This window comes from Trichogramma pretiosum, unplaced genomic scaffold (assembly GCF_000599845.2).
Source record: "Trichogramma pretiosum strain Unisexual culture from Peru unplaced genomic scaffold, Tpre_2.0 scaffold95, whole genome shotgun sequence".
In the NCBI taxonomy this organism is placed as follows: domain Eukaryota; kingdom Metazoa; phylum Arthropoda; class Insecta; order Hymenoptera; family Trichogrammatidae; genus Trichogramma; species Trichogramma pretiosum.
The window spans coordinates 57,828-79,644 of NW_019641618.1; the positions used below are offsets into that span (position 1 = coordinate 57,828).

Below are 21,817 nucleotides of genomic sequence, written 5' to 3' on the forward strand. Positions count from 1 at the left end.
GATTGAATAAAATAAAGACATTCATTATATTGCCTTATTTTAAATAATTTATTTTGATCGTCTAAACAATGTTAATAATTTTTATGAATACACAATTAGTTTTTCAGCATTTTCAAGGATACTGTAGAAAATTTTCAAAAGGACCGGACAATTTGTTTGGAAGGAACGGCAAATCAAAATAGAATGTTAAGTGATGTGCACGATTTTGTCCGTGGAGTAGCTGCTAGTCCTCGGTTGTCGGTAGCCACTGCTCAAAACTTCCCTCAATGTAGCGTGCGCGCAAACACAACGTGTACACACGAGTCTTGTCGTTGGATTCCGACCTGCTCAAATGTAGAGCTGCTGCTGTCCTTTTAAGAGTAGTAGCTAATCTTTACATTTACTAAGGACCGTCTTGCGTTAAGATTCACGTGTACACTGTTTTTTAACGATTGCAACATAACTTTTTCGATGGCACTTGGATAATTGCTCAAGGGGTAAAGAGCTGTGGACAATTGTAAATGAATGATCTCCGGTTCAAGCTCAGGTCTCGGGGAACTTTTTCACTTCTCTAAAGTTTACAATTCAATATATTTTAAATTATTAAGTACATAAATTCGAAAATTATTAACAATTTTTAATTTTTTATAAAAATAAAAAAATAATAACCTGAAGATTTGGCATGATATTTCACCTTACTATTCACCTGACTTTTCACCTAAAATTTTCCAATAATGCAATAATGCAAAAAATTTGAAAATCTGGACAACGCTAATTACGTAAGAGCTTGAACGATCGATAATCGTTGGTAAATAAGTTCCTCTAAGAACTTTTATAAGAGCTTATTGTCAAATATTTTCATTGGGGCAAGCTCACTCAGGGAAAGAAAAAAAACATGCATGATAGTGCGTACAGTCTCGCGACGAATACGCATACACAGCACAACACATGTATTTCATGTATTATCGATACGCAAAAGCAAGAGAGAGAGAGATATCTCAACGCAGTCAATTCCGTGAGCTAAGCCGACTGCTGTTGCTTATGTTGTTACGTTGCCTCGTGCGTATGCGTAAACACAGTCATACGCGCGTGCGAGAGTTTGAGTTTGAGTTTGAAGTTTAAATTTATTTGGACCGCGGGGTAGTACCCCATGAGGCCCAGGTAGAGGATAGAATACATATATCAATGTTTTAAAAATATTTACAATTAAAAATACAGTAGTGAGCAGAGTGTAGTATGATAGCAGTTACATAAGTTGTGAATGTACTAAATACGACAGCAAGTAACAGTGAATAACAGTGATTGCACGATGGTCGTACAAAGCACTCTCTCTCTATGGCCAAAGAACTAGCTCGTTCACTAGTGGAGGTGGAATCGGGGCAATGTTCTCGAAGTGGCAGCGAGTTATCCAGTCCGCCTTGTCGAGACAATACAAGTGGTTGTAGAGAAGCGCCCGATAATCAATCGATGTGTTGGTGAGGTTGATACGAAATGGGAGTGAATTGATAATTCGTGAGGCTGTGATGAAAAATGAGTTATGAAGCGATGATGTGCGAGGGGTCTTGTAAGATAGTAGCGGTGCCTGCCGACGCGATGAATGGCGAACCTGACGATCGGAGGAGAGCTTGAAGAGATTGCGAAGTGGGCTAGGTTCACCGCTCCGCAGTATGTTGAGTGCGAGCAGGACGAGCAGGTATTAGCGACGTCTTTTGACCGATAGCCAACCAAGGGCCAAACGATAAGGTGTCACGTGTACACGAGCTGGTATGGAGGCAAAAACAAAGCGAACACACGCATTTTGAAGAGCGAGAGAGAAAGAGATACGTGATGCCAAACGCGAATATAGATGTTTCACATCAAAAAGTAAGATATTTAAATTATAACAAAATCTTAAATGTTATAAAATTTCTTTCGGTTGCCCAGAAAATACGCATGTGACTTAAAAAATCCAAGAATATTTAGTTTTTTTTTAACAATTTTTCCATTTATTTTACTTATTTTACATTCGTAATTTACAGAAATTGCGTAATTTTTTTTAGAAAAAATAAGTACTTTAAAAAAAATGTGTTTTTTAAGATCTAAAATAGGAGTAGTGAGTCAAGAAAAATATGTGCTTTTTTAAATATTCCGTATTACTACAAATAAAAGTTTTTTCCAAAGAGTTACGTACCGAATTACGTAATTTAATTATGTACTTTGAATACGTATTTCACATACATATTTTAATTACGTCCTTATTTTTAATAGGGGTCACTTACAACCCTGGCCAATCTTTTACCCAATTCTGCCCCGCAACACCTTCCTTATTTTACCTCCATAGATATACAAAAACTTAGGCCAAGCAGCGTTTTTAAAACAATCAGTTCATGATGAAGGGTATACTGTGACTGTCACTTACAATCTTAGCCTATCTTTTTACGCAACTCTCGTAGTAACGACTGTGAAAAATGCCTACACCTCTATTTCAATGTTTCCTACTGTACGTTATTTAAATATTTTTGTGTTCGAGGCTTTACAGATTCATTTTATTCTGAAAAGGTTTTATGTTTCCCATTTAGTAAATAAGTACGTTTGAAAACAAATATTTACATTACTTTCTAGTTCGATTTTGTTTCAAAAAAGCCCAATGAAATTGCGAAATATTAAAAAATGTAAAAGTCACTAGGGCACGTCAATTTTCTCATTTTTTTATATTTAAAATTTTAATTTATTAAGTAGTGCTTGAAATACTTATTCATACTATGGAAAAGTATAAATGACTTCTATTTGTAAGTATAAATATTTATGTCATTTAGTGTTTACAATTGATTACATTGAATAAAATATGTTTTAAAAGTATCTGTAACACCAGTGTTGCAATTAAAATTCTAATTAAAGTTTTTTACATGTTATTCATCAACAAATAAAGAATCAGTTCATTTCAACAATCATTTAACAATCAACCCACTATAATGGAACTGGAAGAAGGAGAAGCTAAAATATGTCGGCTTTGTGGTCAATGTGAAAGCATATATATTGATATTTTTGGAGAAGAAGGTTCCAAGCGATGTTTACATTTCAAAATCTCTTCAAAAATAAATATTAAAGTAAGTAGCAGAACATCATTCATATTTATAGCCAATAATAGTTGAATACATAATAATCAATTGAATTATGTTTAAGTCCTGATTCAATTAATATGCAGAAAAAAACCATGACCCTTTGAATAGGTTAAATTTTTTGAGTAAAGTATGTGTGCTAATCCTTTCTTAGTTTTTTATTGTATAATAATTGATTATACTATCAAGTACAATTGTGTCATGTTGATCATATTTTAAACATATTGGAAAATTTCTTACATTTTCTAAATAAATGATTTTCTTTTGAGTTATAATAATCTGGAACTAATGCTTTTGGTGTCACAGGGGAAAGATCTCCCGGGCTATGTTATTGTATTAATTTAAATATTAGTTTAACTAATAAATTAGTTAATATCTAGGTAGCATACTGTCAAATTACTTTTTTAAAATGTTATAAAAAATTGTAGTCAATAAATGTGACTTTTACTTTTTATAACAGATAATTATTTTAATATTATTATGTTTTATTTTTATAAGGTTATAATTATATTTAATAAATGACTGAAGAACCCATAAAAGAAATCAGTCAAAATTACTTTCATCTGTATAATATATATTTAAAATTGAGTTACATTTAAAAAATTTTTGATCCTTGAATCTTATCTAAATATAATCATATTCAACACTTTGGATTTTTAACATGCAATTTTTGATTACTTTCCTGTTTTTTGCAACTATTTTTTAATTCAACAAATTTTTTTTAATTAAACCACTATGCTTGATTTCTTTAGTCAATGTGTACTGTCAATTATTTCAATAAGTTTTGAAAATGAAATTGGTTTTTGTTATATGTAAAAATCAAATCTATACCCCTCGCGGTTGATGCAAGGATTGTCCCCTATACTTGTATATATTTTATATTGTACATTAGTTGTTATAAATTTGTTTCATGCATAATTCACAATATTTACTCTAGTTTAAATCTAAATCTTTTAAATTAATATGTTATCTTTGGATAAAGGTTCATAACATTGTGTGCCGTTGACTTAGACCGACTTCCCCATTGTGGTACAGATATTTTTTTGTAACTATTTATATACTATTTCAATGATAAAAGTTGTTGATTTTGACTACTAAAGTAAATATTTTTTATAACTTGTATGTAAATGTATATTATAAGTGAAATATTCAAATAGAAAAATGCAGTTATTTTATAATTGGATTTCTAAATTCAAACCCTTAACTTATTTTTTTTAGAAATGTCCATATTTTCAATGTAATACAGTCACCATTGTCTTATCCTTTTTGCTCTTGGCTATTAGACCACTAATATATGACCCAAAAATAGTAATCAAATGGTTTAGAGGTCACAACAAAAGGTTTAGACCTTTAGAATGATATGTACGGCTTTTTCACAGTCGTCAGTGACGGTCAAAAATCGACCAGCTGATTTTCCTGGAGGCAAAACAAAGCGACCGTCCGTATACTTTACATGTTAAAGTTGGTTGGTAAAAGTACTTGTAATTATTTTATCGTGCAGTAAAAAAATAAACAAAAAATATCTGGAGAAAGCGGAAATCCTCGTGTATCGAAATATCGGAGCGGTTTTTAGTAAAAGTCTTTAGTTTGTAAATAAAAAAATATTGAAATTTCGGCTTTTTTGTCTGTGATATTGTCAATAAAATCTAATAAAATAGTTATTAATAGTGGTTTTTTGGGTCGCAATATAAACTCGACGTTCTTTACGAAGAGTAACACTTTTCAAATTTGTAACTAAGTCTAATACGTTTCGAAAAAAAGCTAATATAACGAAAACTAGCACGTTTTAATTACTCCCAACTAAAACTAGCACATTTCAATTGTTCCCAACGAAAACTAGCACATTTCATGATTCGTATTAAAGACTAGCACGTTTCAAATGTTGCAACGAAAAGTAGCATGTATGATACATCATGTATACGATCCTCTTATCTGCTTCTTCCCCATTAAAATTTTCATTAACTTCTTTAATTCTTCAGGAATTGACATGTTTAATATCGTTTTGTGCACTCGCGCACAACACGCACAGTTAATAACAATTAAATATTGTATTTTTTTTTTTTTTTGTCACAAAATTGGACATGTGATACTTCTAGTTGTGAATCTGTTTACCATCTATAGAGATATTAAATACGGGCAAAAATAAATATGTAAAAAAGGGTAAACGTGAACTAAACAAACGTGCTTATTTTTTGTAGTAACTGCTGAAACGTGCTAGCTTTAATTCACAATCACTGAAACGTGCTAGTTTTTATTCGAATTCGTTGAAATGTGCTAGTTTTTATCATAAAACTATTATTGTGTGCTAGTCTTCGTTACACATTTGCAATGTGTTACTCTTCGTAAAGAACGTCGAACTCTCAAGCAGGGAAATTTTATTCTTTGAAGTTACCGACGAAAAACTAAGAAACAATCGTAATTAAAAATATTGTCATTCCACCAACCAGCAGACTTGGGTTAGAAGACGATTGCGAGATTATTTTCATAATTTTTTGAAATTATGATTGTTTCTTAGTTTTTAGTCGGTAATTTGAAAAAATAAAAATTATCCCACTTGAGAGTTTGTATTGCAACCTGAAAAACCACTTTTAATAGCTATTTTATAAGAGTTTATTGACAATATCACAGACAAAAAAGCCGAAATTTCAATATTTTTTTATTTACAAACTAAAGACTTTAACTAAAAACCGCTTCGATAATTCGATACACGAGGATTTCCGCTTTCTCCAGATATTTTTTGTTTAATTTTTTACTGCACGGTAATCTAATTACAAGTACTTTTACCAACCAACTTTAACATGTAAAGTATTCGGACGGTCGCTTTGTTTTGCCTCCAGAAAAATCAGCTGGTCGATTTTTGACCGTCACTGATGACTGTGAAAAAGGCCTATAGTGGAAAATTATATGAGCCAGGTTCACATTTCGGAATGATAAATATTATGAATTATGTTTGAAAATCGAAATATTGAAAACGAAACATGAAAAATTCGGAAAAACAAAATTTCGGAATGAAAAAATTTCGGAAAAATTAAAATTTGGAATCAACAACATTTTTTAGTGGGAAATTTTATAGTCTACACTTACCACTAAAAATTTTGTGGATTCCGAATTTTAATTTTTCCGAAATTTTGTTTTTACGAATTTTTCATGTTCCGTTTTCAATATTACGATTTTCGAACATCCGAATTTTATACATTCCGAATATTCATAATTCGTAATAATTATCATTACGAAATGTGAACATAGCTCAATTATATGTGCTGGTCCTTTAACTTATGCCGTTGAAAAGACTGAAAATTACATTGATAATAAGTACAAAAAATCATTGTTCTGTATTAGCGTAGAAATCTAATATTCTTTACGTAACATGTCTCAACTTACGTCATTAGTAAAAAATCTAAAATATTTGATTAGCTATCTACAGACAGCTATCAGAAATAAAACTTCTTTCAATTTAATGAATTGAAAGCATCAACATACGAAAGAAGAAAAATATTAAAAATGTAAAAGCAAAGTATGAAGAATAAGAGCTTGAAAAATTTAAAAGAAAAACGCAATGAAAATAAAAATTCAAATCAAACATTGAGAAAAGTAAAATAAAATTTCAGAAAGAAAATTCAACCAAGGAAGAGGACTCTGAAGTTTCACTTCTGGTGTTTAAATTATCTAAAATCTATTTAACTTATAAAGCAATAGAAGTGAAACTTCAGAGTCCTTTTCCTTGGTTGAATATTCTTTCTAAAATTTTATTTTATTTTACTCGATTTTTGACTTGAAACTTTTTATACTTTAGAAGTGTACTAGCACTTTGATTTTTATTAGATTTTTAAAAATTTTTCAAACCTTTATTTTTCATACTTTGTTTTTACATTTTTCAAGATTTTTGTTTTATATTTTGATGTTTTCAATTAAGGAGGTTCATTTATTCAACATTTTTTGAGAAATGGGACCTACTTTATTTGATAGATAATTAAATTCAATGGTGAAATTATTTAAGTGGCTTATGCTTCAAAATCTCGACATATTTTATCTCAAAGTATGAAATTTTTAATATTAGCCTTATGAAACGGACACATTCACGAGTTATTTATATTATTTTGTTAAGGTATTGGAGTATACAGGATTTATAGGAAAAACCCTCATCTTTCAGCCTATACATTGTGAAATAGGGCTTACGCTGCAAAAAATCAAGATTTTTCACATCAAAGTGAAAAAAACGATGTTTTTGTTATGAATAAGCAGGCCGTACTGCGCATACAAAATGTACAGCTCCGGGCAAGAGCTCACTATTTATAGTAAAACTTGAACTGACAAGGAGACCTTCTCACCTTCGGGTCATGGATTTAGCCCAAACTTTTTCTGGTGATTCAGGACAGTTAGAAAACATGCCCTGTTATGTTCGCTTATGTGAATATGCCCCAGAAGCCTTAGATAAAAAATAAAGGGCCAAATAATAAAAATAAGCGTATAAAGTGCAATTAATATTCATTTCCCATCCACAAACTATTAAAGTCACTTATTTTAGACACTTGGTACTTGAAAACATTACATTTCATTGTTAAGAAGTTGTTGGATCTCACTCATGACCCAAAACATTGCAATATTGTTCAATTATGACATTATAAAGCGTTAAAATTTCAATACGTATGGCCTTAAACGCTTCAAATAATTATTATTTTAATACAAGCAATGGAGATCCAACAAGTTCTTAGCAATGAAATGTAATGTTTTCAAGTACCAAGTGTCTAAAATAAGTGACTATAATAGTTTGTGGATAGGAAATGAATATTAATTGCACTTTATACGCTTATTTTTATTATTTGGCCCTTTATTTTTTATCTAAGGCTTCTGGGGCATATTCACATAAGCGAACATAACAGGGCATGTTTTCTAACTGTCCTGAATCACCAGAAAAAGTTTGGGCCAAATCCATGGCCCGAAGGTGAGAAGGTCTCCTTGTGAGAGAGTCTCCTTAATTAAATTTAAGGATATTTTACTTTTGATGTCTGTCCGTAGACAGCTAATAAAGTATTTTAGATTTACTTTTTCATATTTCTTAGAAATCCTTTTTAATTGAATTTTAAAAAATCATCAATTCTAGGGTGAATGTACAACATTCTGGACACTCGGGGAAAATCTTTCGTTGCTCAATTACAAAGCTTATGAATGATGTTTGAAAATTTTTCTAAAAATACCTTTTGATGAAAAAGAAGTAATCATTCAAATGAGCACATGCACTTGGCCAAAATTGATATTTATAATTCTAAAAAATGATTAAAGCCAAAAAAAAATGCGAATCGTCTATTTTTCGACTACCCCACTGAGTCGTCAATGACTCAGAACTTGGGACTCAGCTAAATTTTAATTTTTAAGGTCTAAAAGCATAATAAATGAATGTACATTTCTATGGGTTACTTGGGAACCTATTGCTGATTTTTAAATTGATAGAATTGAGTAGAAAACTTTTGAATAAAAATTATTAAGGGTTAGTGCAAGTAGTCGAAAACTGAAAGAACAATTTTACCGAATAGTCCAATTTTCAACCAGGTCAAAATTATAAATTGAGCAACGAAACAGATTTAATAATTTTCGAGGCTACTAAAAATTTTCTCTGAAACTATAAAATTTATAAAATTTATAAAATCGAAAAAATATTTTATTGCGTCAAAATTTCGCACGTATATTTGTATTTATTTGAATAATATTTTGAGGTGGCCGAAATTCGGCGGGTGGCAAGTAATAGGCGTATTCACCCTAAATTTCATGAATACTTTTTGGTTAGGTACAAGATTCGGCAGCCAGTCGGGGCCACTGATGGAACCGAAACTTACACTATCTTATTTCTCAAATAAATTTGATTTGATTCAACACGGTTATGCAATATTTCAGTATATAATTATATAAAATTATGTACGTTCAAATTCATTACAAGACCCAAAATATGGATGAAAATCACGTCGATTGCGAACGAAAAATTTCGTTACTTTTGGAGTTAATGAGTCAATTTCAAACAGAAAGTTATTAAAAATTGTATGAATTAGTTTATAATTTTACAAAACCAACTTACATTCATATTAAAAAAAATAAATGTGAATTTTCTACACCTCTGCTTCTTGTAATACGTATCGTCTATCAGCAAATGTCATTTATTGCCAAATCATTATGTTAATTTGATAACGATCGGTTTCAACTATAAATGCTAGAAAATGTACAAGTGAACTTTTTTATTACAGATTGATGAAAATGACTCTTTACCTAAAGTTATCTGTGTGCAGTGTTTGGGAAAACTAGAGTTCGTTTGTGATTTTCAAGAAGAATGTTTGCGCATTCAACAGCGACTTCGAGATCAGTATCAATCACCTGTTTCAGATAATGTAAGTTTTAATTTAGTTGGTAATATTTTGATATATTTTTACAATAATATAAACGTGTTTGTAGCTATCTTATACATAAAAATGTTATTTTTCATGCTTCCCCAGCCAAAACTAACTACAGTAAAACTTCGATCATTAGAACTTCCATAATTCGGAATCCTCGATAATTCGAAATAAAATTTTGCATTTAGAGTCTTCAAATCATGTAAATTTATCTCTATAATTCGAAATAAAATGTTGCATTTAAAGTCATCACATCATGTAAATTTATCTCGATCATTCGAAATCCTCTTTAATTCGAAATTACAGCGTGAATTTAGGATTTCGAATTATTGAAGTTTTACTGTATTTTCGTCCCTGCGGGCAAAACGAAAAATTTAATTTCTCTAGAGCTTAAAGAAAGCCTCTGAGAACGTGTAATAATCAGTTAAAGCAAGAGCTTCTTTTCCAATGCATAAGTCGCACTCTCTGGTAACGCAAAGTAAGGTTAACGCTCGCGTGTAGAAAGTGTGACGCCGGCTATAAATATAGTTTTTTCACATGCCTCTGTTGACTTATTATGGTCGCTTAAATTATAGAATTAAAAATTAAGAACAAAAAGGACTCTTTTGATTAGTGATGCAAAGTCATCCAAACAATTTCAATTATAAGATCTAATGAAGAAGGGTATTCCTTGTATCAGAAAACTATCATGCGGTAGTTTTAAAATCGCGGCCATTACATTGGAAATGTCTTTCATATGAAAAAAGTCGCTTCTACTTTTACTTATAAATCTCCATTTTTAAAACCACTACTAATAGATTCCAAAAAAAAACTTGCACTTAATTAACCCATTAATTCGCAAAAGTGCAATTTTGTGCTCGAATTTTTCATTGTAAAATATCATTGATAAAATTAAGATCTTTTCTTGAAAATCCACATCTACAGGTTTTTGGGTGTGCTCTTTCAGAATCTCGTATAATTTTTGCGATAAATAAATATCATCATCGTTTGTTATTCAATTAGAATAAAACGTGATTTTTTGAATTAAAATTTTTTTCAAAGTGAACTTTTTACACTGTCCTGCCTTCCAAGTGTTCCCATAACACCAGCAATTGTGCACTTTTGCTCTGACCCATCAAGAAACCTATTGCTGCGATTTCTATCTAACCCCTATATTTTTAAAATGGCAAATTTTACCGATCGGTGATACAAAAATTCACTTCTTTATTATTTGATAACTATTGACTTTTTATCATTAGTCAATAGTTTTCAAATAAAAAAGGAGTCAATCCTATATAAATGTACGTGAAATAAGTCGGTTATTATGGCCACTCTGTCGGTTAATATGGCCAAACGTAAACATAATTTCTGCCGAAATTTTGATCGGAATAGTGTTTAATTATTCAATAACGTAAACATTTTCATTAGTATTTAATTTAATTTCGATCTACAAATAGCCCAAAAGACAAGAACGTTTTATCATGAGTAAAAGAAGAGATTTGGCAGTCGAAGGAAAACTGATTTCACTAAAATGTTATGATAGCGAATTTTCATCACTTACAAGGAGACCCTTCTCACCTTCGGGTCATGGATTTGGCCCAAACTTTTTCTAGTGATTCAGAACAGTTAGAAAACATGCCCTGTTATGTTAGTTTGTGTGAATATCCAGCAGAAGCGTTAAGGGGACATTCCCATTGCAAATTGTAGAAAAATCACTTTTTAAATTTTTTTTTTTGAAAACAATAATTTTTATTCATTCCGCATTTTTTGGGTATTGTACCTTACATATTAAACTACAAAAAAAAATTTTTTATGGGAATTAAGACCCATTTTGTTGGCTGTAGACGGAATTTGCTGAAATCCGTGTTTCGGCTCTTGCTAGCGATTGAGAAAAAATTACCAGTCCGATCTTTACGTTTAATATCTCGTTTTAATCGTTACAACTTTCTCTAGAAGACAAACCTCTAAAAAATTGATATTTTCAATTTTTACGATTTTGGCGCGAGTTTTTCTAAAAAAATTGCTCTTCGGTAGTTATTGGGGTGATTTTTTCCACTGTATAGAGGTTTGTCTTGTTGAGAAAGTTGTAATGATTAAAACGAGATATTAAACGTAAAGATCGGACTTGTACTTTTTTTCTCAATTGCTAGCGAAATCTGAAAAAAAGTAGTTTTGAGATAAACGCGTCCGAAGTTTTGTTCTGTACATATCGAGCACGCTAGAAGCTTCGTGTAATCGGGCATAACTTTTTTTCCTTTATGAATTTCGTTCTATAATTTTAACAGAATATTTTCATGATGTTAAAGAATGTTTTAACGTAAAAAAATGTATCGATTTTTTTTTCATTTCCAATGGGAATGTTCCCTTAAATAAAAAATAAACGTTAAAATAATAAAAATAAGCATATAAAGCATTTATTACCCTCAAACTATTTTGGTTACTCATTTCAGACACCTGGTTCTTAAAAACATTACATTTCATTCTTAAGAAGTTGTTGCATCTCACTCATGACCCAAAACATTTCAATATTGTTCAATTATGACATTATAAAGCGTTTAATTTTAATACTGTTGGCCAAATCAATAAAACTTATATCAAAACAATAATTATTCAATAATTATTATTTTAATACAAGCACTGGAGATCCGACAAGCTCTTATCAAAACACTTTTCACAGATTTATTTAACACTAGTGTACTTGAAGTGTTAGATAAATCTGTGAAAAGTGTTTTGATAAGAGCTTGTCGGATCTCCAGTGCTTGTATTAAAATAATAATTATTGAATAATTATTGTTTTGATATAAGTTTTATTGATTTGGCCAACAGTATTAAAATTAAACGCTTTATAATGTCATAATTGAACAATATTGAAATGTTTTGGGTCATGAGTGAGATCCAACAACTTCTTAAGAATGAAATGTAATGCAGTACAGTAGCCGGCAAGGGGGTACCGAATCAAACGGACACGAGTGTACCAACGCAAAGTTGAATTTTATCAATGATGTGCTGAGGTGAATAATATTTGCACATAAGGCCACTATTTGCCATGTTCTCATACCATGCCTTTGTGCAACATTGTAATGTTTTGGGTCACGAATGAGGTCCAACAACTTCTTAAAAATGAAATGTAATGTTCTCAAGATCCAGATGTCTCAAATAAGTAACCAAAATAGTTTGAGTAATAATGCAGTATAATGCAGTTTGTAGACGTTTATAATAGTACTTTACGATACTAGTGGCATAAGTAACACTTTTGAGCACTTCGTAGTTTAGGGCCCGAGCGCGGCGAGGGTCCTAACAGCTGGGCCGAAAAGTGTCCACATGGCATGAGTATCGTACAACATTTTATAGCACTGCGTGGCATAAGTTCACATCTATCGCACGCTTTTCGGTGGCATAAGTCGCACATTCTGGCACCGCTGCGTTCGCATCACACTCGCATACGCTCGTGCGCTAACCTCACTTCGCGCTACCAGAAAGTGCGACTTATGCATCGGAAAAGGGGGCATAAATGTGAACTTTGCACAGTACTATAAAACGTTGTTCGATACTCGGGCCATAGGGGACACTTTTCGGCCCAGCTATTAGGACCCTCGCTGCGCTCGGGCCCTAAACTACGCCGTGCCAAAAAGTGTTACTTATGGCACTTGTATCGAAAATTACTATTATAGCGCTGTGCTAAGTTCACATTTCTGGTAGCGTGAAGTGAGGTTAGCGCACGAGCATATGCAAGTGTGATGCGAACACAGCGGTGCCAGAATGTGCGACTTATGTCACAGAAAAGCGTACCATAAAAGTAAACTTATGCCACACAGTGCTATGAAATAGTAAACGTAATTTTATGGTTCTGACTTACTTTTCATTTGTTTATACGCATTTTTCGCTGAGATAAATATTAAAACAACGAGGAAACTCAGTCAAATGAAAGTACATCAAAAAACAAAAATTTTAAGCTCTTTTGAAAGGTAATCGGTCAAGTAGACGCCAAGTTACATCCTTCTGAGCTTGGGCGTAGAAACGTGCGAGCGCTTAGGGTGCGCCGCTAACTTATAGTATAGGCCTATATGCCACCAGATCCAGAGTTTTAACCCGATTCAAATGCGTAATCATCGTGATAAATACAATTGTTATGAAGACAAATGTTTAAAAACAACGTTTTTTTTAAAACAAATGTATTTTTAAAAAGGTTGCATATATCGTATATCTGACGCCAGATTTGAAAAGAGCAATAAAAATTCCATAAGATATGGTATTTTTACATTAATTTGACAATGGTTTCATAAAAAAAGAATGCGTGGAAAAATAAGTCAAAATTAGGGTCTCTTCGTATTTGACGGGTTAAAATTGCACGAAATAATTTTCGTGTACAAAATTTAAATACATTTCATCTGCTTGCATTAAAAAATTAGTCTTGAATAGGTTTATTTTCTGCGCAACAAAAATGTTCATCGAAATTTTATTAATTGTCAAATGCTGCTATCTTTATCTATTTTGATCGTGTAAAGACGATTTTTTTTCAGCTAAACGGGGCACTAAGCGCACTTCAATTGGTACCTTCAAAGCGGCCTAGAGGGCGTATAAAAGTCGTAGAGAGCTTCTTTTCATTAATTTCAATTGTGCGTAACGTTGAGAACAGTACTTTGCAATGGTTTATGTTAAATTTTGATGAACAAATTACTGTAGTAAGGTCAAGGGGGGTATATTCGCCCACTTAAGCCCAACTTTCAATAAAAATGACACTTAAGAAAATATTCATTGTAAAATCGAGATTTTTGATTGTTTAATATGATAGAGCATACCTTAAACTAAATAGCTGCACAGTAAAAAAAAATTTTTCGATATATTTACAATAAAAAAATAAATATAAACTTCAAGAGTTCTGTGCTGGTATTTTCGCTCACTCTAAAAATGCCCGTTTGTATTTTCGCTCACCTTTTGCTCCCATTCTCGCCCACCTATAAATTTGCGTCAAACGTATTTTAAATTCTACTAGAATTAAAAACGAACTCTTTATTATGTTTAATCTTAAAATTACTATTATTATAGTAATATTACAATCAAAAAAGGAGAGATAAGACGGAGATACATACGCGTGTTTACTATGCTTCTTGGGTTATGTTGGCCTGTCAGCTGTGAAATTTGCACGCGAAACGAGGTGAGCGAAAATACCGACAATGTAGATATTAGCTGTACCAATTCTCGCTCAGCTAAATTAATAAAGAATATTGACAAAAAAAATAATAATTAATGTACAGATACATTAATAAACATATTTTGAATAAGATAAAACATTAACATTAACGATATGATTTATTTTAAAGCACAGTAAAATAAAATAAAATTGCTCATATCTTAGCCTAGTTCTTAAGATGCCCGTAGTTATAACTCGTGTGGCAAAAGTTAATTGCGAATTGATTTTTTTTCTAAAATTGTAGAACTTAATTTAAGTATATAAATATTGGGTGTACATCTCGAAATGTTTATTTATGAGCCTATATTTTTTTTTCTTCATTTTACTCACTTTGAAAATTAATATAATTGATTGATTATAAAAGTGAGCGAATATAGGTACATGAGCGAATATACCCCCATTGACCTTACTGGTACACGTTTAGACAATAAAATTTTTTTAGTAATTTTCTTTGTTGCATTCAAATAATACTGGTAACTGTATATTGACTCGAACCTATTCATAGTATATATCAATGTAAAGAAGAAAATTTTTTCAAGAGATCAAAAAAAGTTCGTATTTATACTATTAAAATAGACGAAGATAGATGCATTTGAAAATTGACAAAATTTTGACGAAAATATTTTTTGCGATAATTTTGTTGCACAGTGTAATTCTTCAAATAACTCAGGAAAATGTTTCTATATAAGGGTCCGTTATTCTTTAATAAACCTTGACATATATTATTTTCCAAATGTCTAAGGAGTCAATTCTTCAAATGACTCAGAGATTTTTCATTTTTCAAATCTCAGAGACTTATTATTCTCTTGATAGATGTATTATTTTCCCAATAAATCAGAGGTTATTTCAGACTTTATGTACACCCCAGACCCTCAGATTAAGCCATATTGGTACTTTTGGGAGACAGATATATTACTCTAAGAAGATGAATAAAAGTTTAAAATGGTAGTTGGTGGCCGGCGGCACCTTTTGTCTTACCACGTTGCACTTTCGAATCGAGGTCGATGGTCAATTAACAATATTTGCAGAAATTATAAATCGTCCTACACAAGTGCAGTGTTACAAGGAGAAAAAATATATGCGACTTGAAGAGGACCTGTAGTAAGCGAAAATCGCTGGAACGTTTGCCCAGCTCAATCTATATATTACGCGTTGTATGAGTCTCGCGCTAAAAGTTCTGGCCTCCCCAAAAAATCTGGAAAACCGTTGACTAAAAAAAAAAAAAATAAATTTATTATATATTTACAAGGTATATACAGAGTGCGGCAAAAGTATGGAGACACCTGAAGATTTCGCATAATAAGCGTAGAAAACCAACATCATTCATAACCATAACATCGTCAGCTCATAACCAATGTATTTTTCGACGAAGAATCCAATGGTGACCTAGAATTTGACCTTGAACATAACCGTCAAGCTCCAGCGACCCAAAAATCAATTTTTCAAATGGAACCCCCATTTTTTATTGCAGATTTGAAAAGAGCACAAAATTTCACGTCAAAATGAATTTTGTTTTTTTTTTCAAGGTCATATTAAGGGCGTTACAGACGCAAATAAAACTCCAATTTAACCTAAAATGAAGTTCAAGTCAGGGCTTTTTTACTCATTGTACTGCCTCCTAAATGACCTTAAAAAAAAAAACAAAATACATAGTCGAACATGAAATTTTTCGCTCTTTTCAAATCTGTCAAAAAATGGGGGGCACCGTGCGAATAATCGATTTTTGGTTTACCGTAGCTCATAGGTTATGTTCAACGTCAAATTGAAGGTCATCATTGAAAAGAGCGGAAAATTTTACGTGGAAATATGTATTTTATTATTTTTTTTAAGGTCATTTTGGAGGCAGTACAATTAGAAAAAAAGCCCTTACTTGAACTTAATTTTAGGTTAAATAAAGGGTTTATTTGCGTCTATAACGCCTTTAAAATGACCTTAAAAAAAACAAAATACATGCTTCAACGTAAAATTTTGTGCTCTTTTCAAATCTTCAATAAAAAATGGGGGTTCCGTTTGAAAAATCAATTTTTGGGTCGCTGGAACTTGAAGGTCATGTTCAAGGTCAAATTCAAGGTCACCATTGGATTTCCCGTGAAAAAATACGTAGGATATGAGGTTTTTGAATTCTTTCTACGCTTATTATGCAAAGTTTTCAGGTGTCTCCATACTTTTGTCGCACCCTGTATACAGGGTGTCCCAAAAGTGTGGAAACCTCTGAAAAACGGGCAAAATAAGCGGGAAAAAAATTGGATAACCCTATATTCGACGTATTTTTTCACGGGGAATCCAATGGTGACCTCGGATTTGACCTTGAACAGTACCTCCAAGCTGCAACGACTTAAAAATCAATTTTTCAAATGTAACCCCCATTTTTTATTGCAGATTTGAAAAGAACGGAAGATTTCACGTCAAAATATGTTTTGTTTTTTTTTTGTTAAAGACCATTTTATGGGCGCTACGGGCTCAAATAAATCCCCGATTTAAACTAAAATTGAGCTCAGAAGAACTTCATTTTCTAACTGTACCGCCCCCAAAAATTATATTGGAAAAAAAACATAAAGGCCTATTCAAACGTAAAATTTTTTGCTCTTTTCGATGGTGACCTTAAATTTAACCCAGAACATAACCTAAAAGCTGCAGCAACTCAAAATCGAGTTTTTACACGGCGACCCCAATTTTTTATTTAAGATTTGAAAAGAGCGAAAAATTTTACGTTTGAATAGGCCTTTATGTTTTTTTTCCAATATAATTTTTGGGGGCGGTACAGTTAGAAAATGAAGTTCTTCTGAGCTCAATATTAGTTTAAATCGGGGATTTATTTGAGCCCGTAGCGCCCTTAAAATGGTCTTTAACAAAAAAAAACAAAACATATTTTGACGTGAAATTTTCCGCTCTTTTCAAATCTGCAATAAAAAATGGGGGTTACAATTGAAAAATTGATTTTTGAGTCGTTGCAGCTTGGAGGTTATGTTCAAGGTCAAATCCGAGGTTACCATTGGATTCCCCGTGAAAAAATACGTCGAATATAGGGTTATCCAATTTTTTTCCCGCTTATTTTGGCCGTTTTTCAGAGGTTTCCACACTTTTGGGATACCCTGTACATCAAATACCTTGTATTTACAAGGTATATATATAATAAAAACCTTGTATTTACAAGGTATATATATAATAAATACCTTGTATTTACAATGTATATAAATAATAAATATCTTGTATTTACAAGGTACATTGTACATTGTACAGGGTATATACATTATATATATATCTGGTACATGCCTTGTAAATACAAGGTACATAATTCTATATACCTGGTATATACCTTGTGGAAACCTTTTATATATTTCTTGCTTTCTCAAAAATTCTTACAAACCCTGACTATACCGAGCGAGCGTGAGCGAGCGAGGTAATTCGCTAGTAACTCATAATCCGGCGATCATTGCCACAGACTCCAGCGTCGTTTTAGCCGTTCGCAAGTAAGGACTTGAGTTGATCTACGGCCGAGTGACATTATTTCGTCTAATCGCGAAATTGGTAACTCGCTGTAAAAGTACCTTAAATAACTTAAATTATCTCAGCTTTCTAATGGTAAGGTCAAATTTTCCCAAAATTTTCATGACTTCTCAAAAAAACCACTAGGAAACCTTCAAAGTCAGATATCTCACATTGGCATATTTGCATAGCTGGCCGCTTTGGTATGTGCGAAAACTACATTTTTGCTTCCATCTCTCGATATAGCTCATGAACATTTTTGATATCCACCATGTTGAATTTCAATATTATAACTATTGGACTTTTATGTCTACATTCCATTGACGCAAAAGATATTCTTTAGACGTAAAGATCTAGTCTCTTTCGATAAAAAAATTTTGGTCAAATCAAAATGTTTTCCAACAATTCGTGTTTGTTCAATTGTTCACAACTTTTACTGATGAACTTTTTGAACAATTCTGACACCAGATTTAAAAAGTTCATACAATTTTACGTAGAAAGCGACTATTCAAACATTTCTCATATACTTTTTTCGCAAAGTTTACAACGCAGGAAAAAATGTGTAAAATTTTATCCGTTTGGTCCCAAACGGGTTAAATATATTCAGGTACTTTGACAGCAAGTTATAAATGTAGCAGTTATACCAAATAATGTCGCGCAGCCGTAGGTCAACTGACTTGGAGTCTCTGACAATCATCGCTGGACGGTGAGCAATTGAACCGGGCAATCGTTTTAGTGATTCTCCCATACTACAGGTCCTCCCTCAGTCTCGTAGATTTTCTCTCCGCGTATATTGAAAAGAAATCGTAGGACTCTCACCGCGAAGTAAAAAAAGGGTTGAACCGATAATCACTAGAGCGTCTGTAATAATTTGTAAACTACACGAGAGTAAGATTAAATTTTGAGAAAAATCTTAATTTACCTTCATTAAAAGAAGAAAGCGGTATTTGAAAAGGAGGGTTGAGGGGGGTCGGGTCTATTTTCGTTGAAATCCAGCCAAGAAAAATGTTGAACCTTATCTATTTATAAATGGCTCACATCAAGTCTTTATAAACATAGTAATATATACCTTTAAAGTGACAAATATTCATATTTGAAGGCTACATCATATACAGTCAGTGTATTATTACAATGACTTATAAGAATGCGTGATATTAAACGTACTTGAGATTTGTCCACGTCGGTCACTTTTTGCCGACGATCTTGCAAAGTCAATTGTTTTCTTTCCATGATTACTGGGATTGAATTTCTTTCGTAGTAATATAGAAATAATAATGGCTAATATTATTATATAAAATTTTGTTGATTCGTACACCTTTTATTATTTGTATTGATGAACTATTTTCTTCTTTTGTAGACTGAAAACAATGCAGCTCTGGTTCTAACGACAACTTCTGCTCATGCCAATAGTGCTTTGCCAAATGTCAGTTGTGAAGAATGGAGCTATGATGATGACAATAACAGAAATCATATTCAAGTTTCTCATAATGATTCTAATGCTACTATACCTTCAGAAAATTATGAGAATGAAAGTTTTACTACTAAAAACGATAAAAAAAATTCCATGAAAAATATAAATGGTCATAAAAATGGCAATATAAATAACAATAAATCAAAGATTGAATCTTCGACTTATCACAGAGTTTTGAGAAGTCAACAGAATCAAGATGCATCTAAATTAAAAGCAGACAATCACGTATTAGATGTAAAAAATGATGATAAAATCATTACAAATGTACAACTTCCAAATGCTTCCATTACTCGTAAATTACGAAGTAGAAACAATTCAGAAGTGCCTGATAAAAATTCAAAAAAATCTAAAAATGGACCAAAAACTCGAAAAAGTCCCAGAAATAATTACAACCCAGATGAAGATTCATACACAGAACCAGTTAACAAATTGAAAGTTGACGACCCAAAAGAAAATATTTTAATACCCGAAGACAACAAAATACAAATGCCCACTAATATTTTAAATAAAGTTCTTACAGCTATAACTAATCAACCTGGCATTGATGTTACTGTTAAAGAAACAAAAAATCGTAATTTTGATACTGAAGATATTAGTTTTACTGTTGAATTATCGAAAAAAAAAGAAAGTGATTCTATGACTGTTTTAGCTAAAGTATTTCCTGATCTAGGATCTTGCCTAGTTGACGAATCAATAGTTACATTTCTTAAGGAAGAAATCAATGAGATTGACGATGAACTTCTGAATAATATCGTTACCTCTAATAGTTTGGATAAAACTAGTAACAAATCGATTGAAAAATTGAAAATTCCAGACGGCCCTGTCAATAATTTACAAGAACCAGAAAATTTATTTACATTAGATGGAGAAGAAATTCATGTTGATGATAATGTTGAACAAATCTTTATTAATAACCAGGTTAACTACTCTTGTAAATTATGTAAAAAAGTATATGAGCGTAAAGATAAATGCAATGTTCATGTAAAAACCCATCTAGGCATCAAGCAATACATGTGTATTCTATGTAAAGCTAAATTTGTATGCAAATCCGATGTTATGAAACATATCCGCTGTTCACATACTAATCCTCGACCAATCTTATGTTCAAAATGTCCGAAGCGTTTTAGATCAAAATTTGATCTAACTGAACATATGAATGTACACAAAGGCATTCGACCATATCAATGCGCCGATTGCGATCAAAGCTACCATCACAAAGTGTCCTTGCAAATGCATATTAAATCACATTTACCTCCCCAGAATTTAGCTTGTGAATTCTGTGGAAAAATTTTCCCTTATCGTACTCGATTACTCAGTCATGTTGGTAGTGTTCATATGAAAGATAAGCGAAATTTTCGTTGTCGATTTTGCTATAATTTATACTCTAGTTTATCAGTTCTAAATGAACATATCAAAGTGCGTCACGCTACAACCTATACTTGTGATACTTGTGGAAAAACTTTCAAGGTAGCCTCCAAATTTAAAGCTCATATAATGCAACATAGCAATCCGAAACCTTTTGTTTGTGAGATCTGCCAAAATAGATACGCATCCAAAGCATTTTTGAATGAACATTTACTGAAACACCAAGGTGTCCGTAAACATGTTTGTGAAAAATGCGGAGCTTCCTTCGCTCAAGCAAGTCACTTGGCAGCCCATCGTCATGTTCACGAAGAAAAAAGTCATGCATGTCCAGAATGTGGAAAAATGTTCAATCGGAGAGATAATATGAAAGTACATCGTAGAAGACATATGATTCAAGTAGAAAAAAAAATAATCACCAAGCAAAAAAGCACTCTAAATCCTGAAAATCAAATGATTGATAGAGAAAATTAAAATTTTTGATGTAATAAAATTATTGATGATTTTTGTACTACGAATGATACTTTGTCTAATAATAACAGTATTCTCGGTAAATAATTAATTTAAGTTATTCATAGATAAATTTTTTCTCCATACTTGTATAAGCTTTTTCGTAACTACCAGCTGGTCGTAAAAACATCTAAACTCAGTAACATTTGTGCTCAATGATAAAAAAGTTAAGGCATCGTGAAAAAAAATTGAATGATATTTTATTGATTATATGTTAATTATTGTACTGTTGAAAGAGCGCGAGAAAGCCATTTAACTTAACCAAGTAGAAATAAGTTCTTTACGCGAATAAACGAAAAACACATTGATTTTCATCAAATCACACATTTGTAATCATGTACTAAAATTCAAAAACGTAGTTTTA

General features: G+C 31.8%; 1 protein-coding gene across 2 annotated transcripts; it reads left to right on the forward strand.

The window, feature by feature from the left end:
* The first annotated feature begins 2,448 nt into the window (after positions 1–2,448).
* LOC106656743 (zinc finger protein 718-like) lies at positions 2,449–21,501 on the forward strand. 2 transcript variants are annotated; one of them, XM_014377873.2, is made up of 4 exons: positions 2,449–2,747; positions 2,857–3,065; positions 9,311–9,451; positions 19,468–21,501. In XM_014377873.2, exons 2-4 carry the CDS (start codon positions 2,931–2,933, stop codon positions 21,415–21,417), a joined length of 2,226 nt encoding a protein of 741 aa, XP_014233359.1. In that variant the 5' UTR covers positions 2,449–2,747; positions 2,857–2,930; the 3' UTR covers positions 21,418–21,501. The 2 variants fall into 2 exon arrangements, with proteins under 2 accessions (XP_014233359.1, XP_014233358.1); XM_014377872.2 differs by having other exon boundaries at positions 2,888–3,065.
* Positions 21,502–21,817: the final 316 nt, after the last annotated feature.

Coding starts and splice junctions, on each gene's coding strand:
- LOC106656743 (XM_014377873.2), top strand. CDS start 2,931: ATGGAACTGGAAGAAGGAGAAGCTAAAATATGTCGGCTTTGTGGTCAA. Junction 3,066..9,310: donor CTTCAAAAATAAATATTAAA/GTAAGTAGCAGA, acceptor TTTTTATTACAG/ATTGATGAAAATGACTCTTT. Junction 9,452..19,467: donor AATCACCTGTTTCAGATAAT/GTAAGTTTTAAT, acceptor CTTCTTTTGTAG/ACTGAAAACAATGCAGCTCT.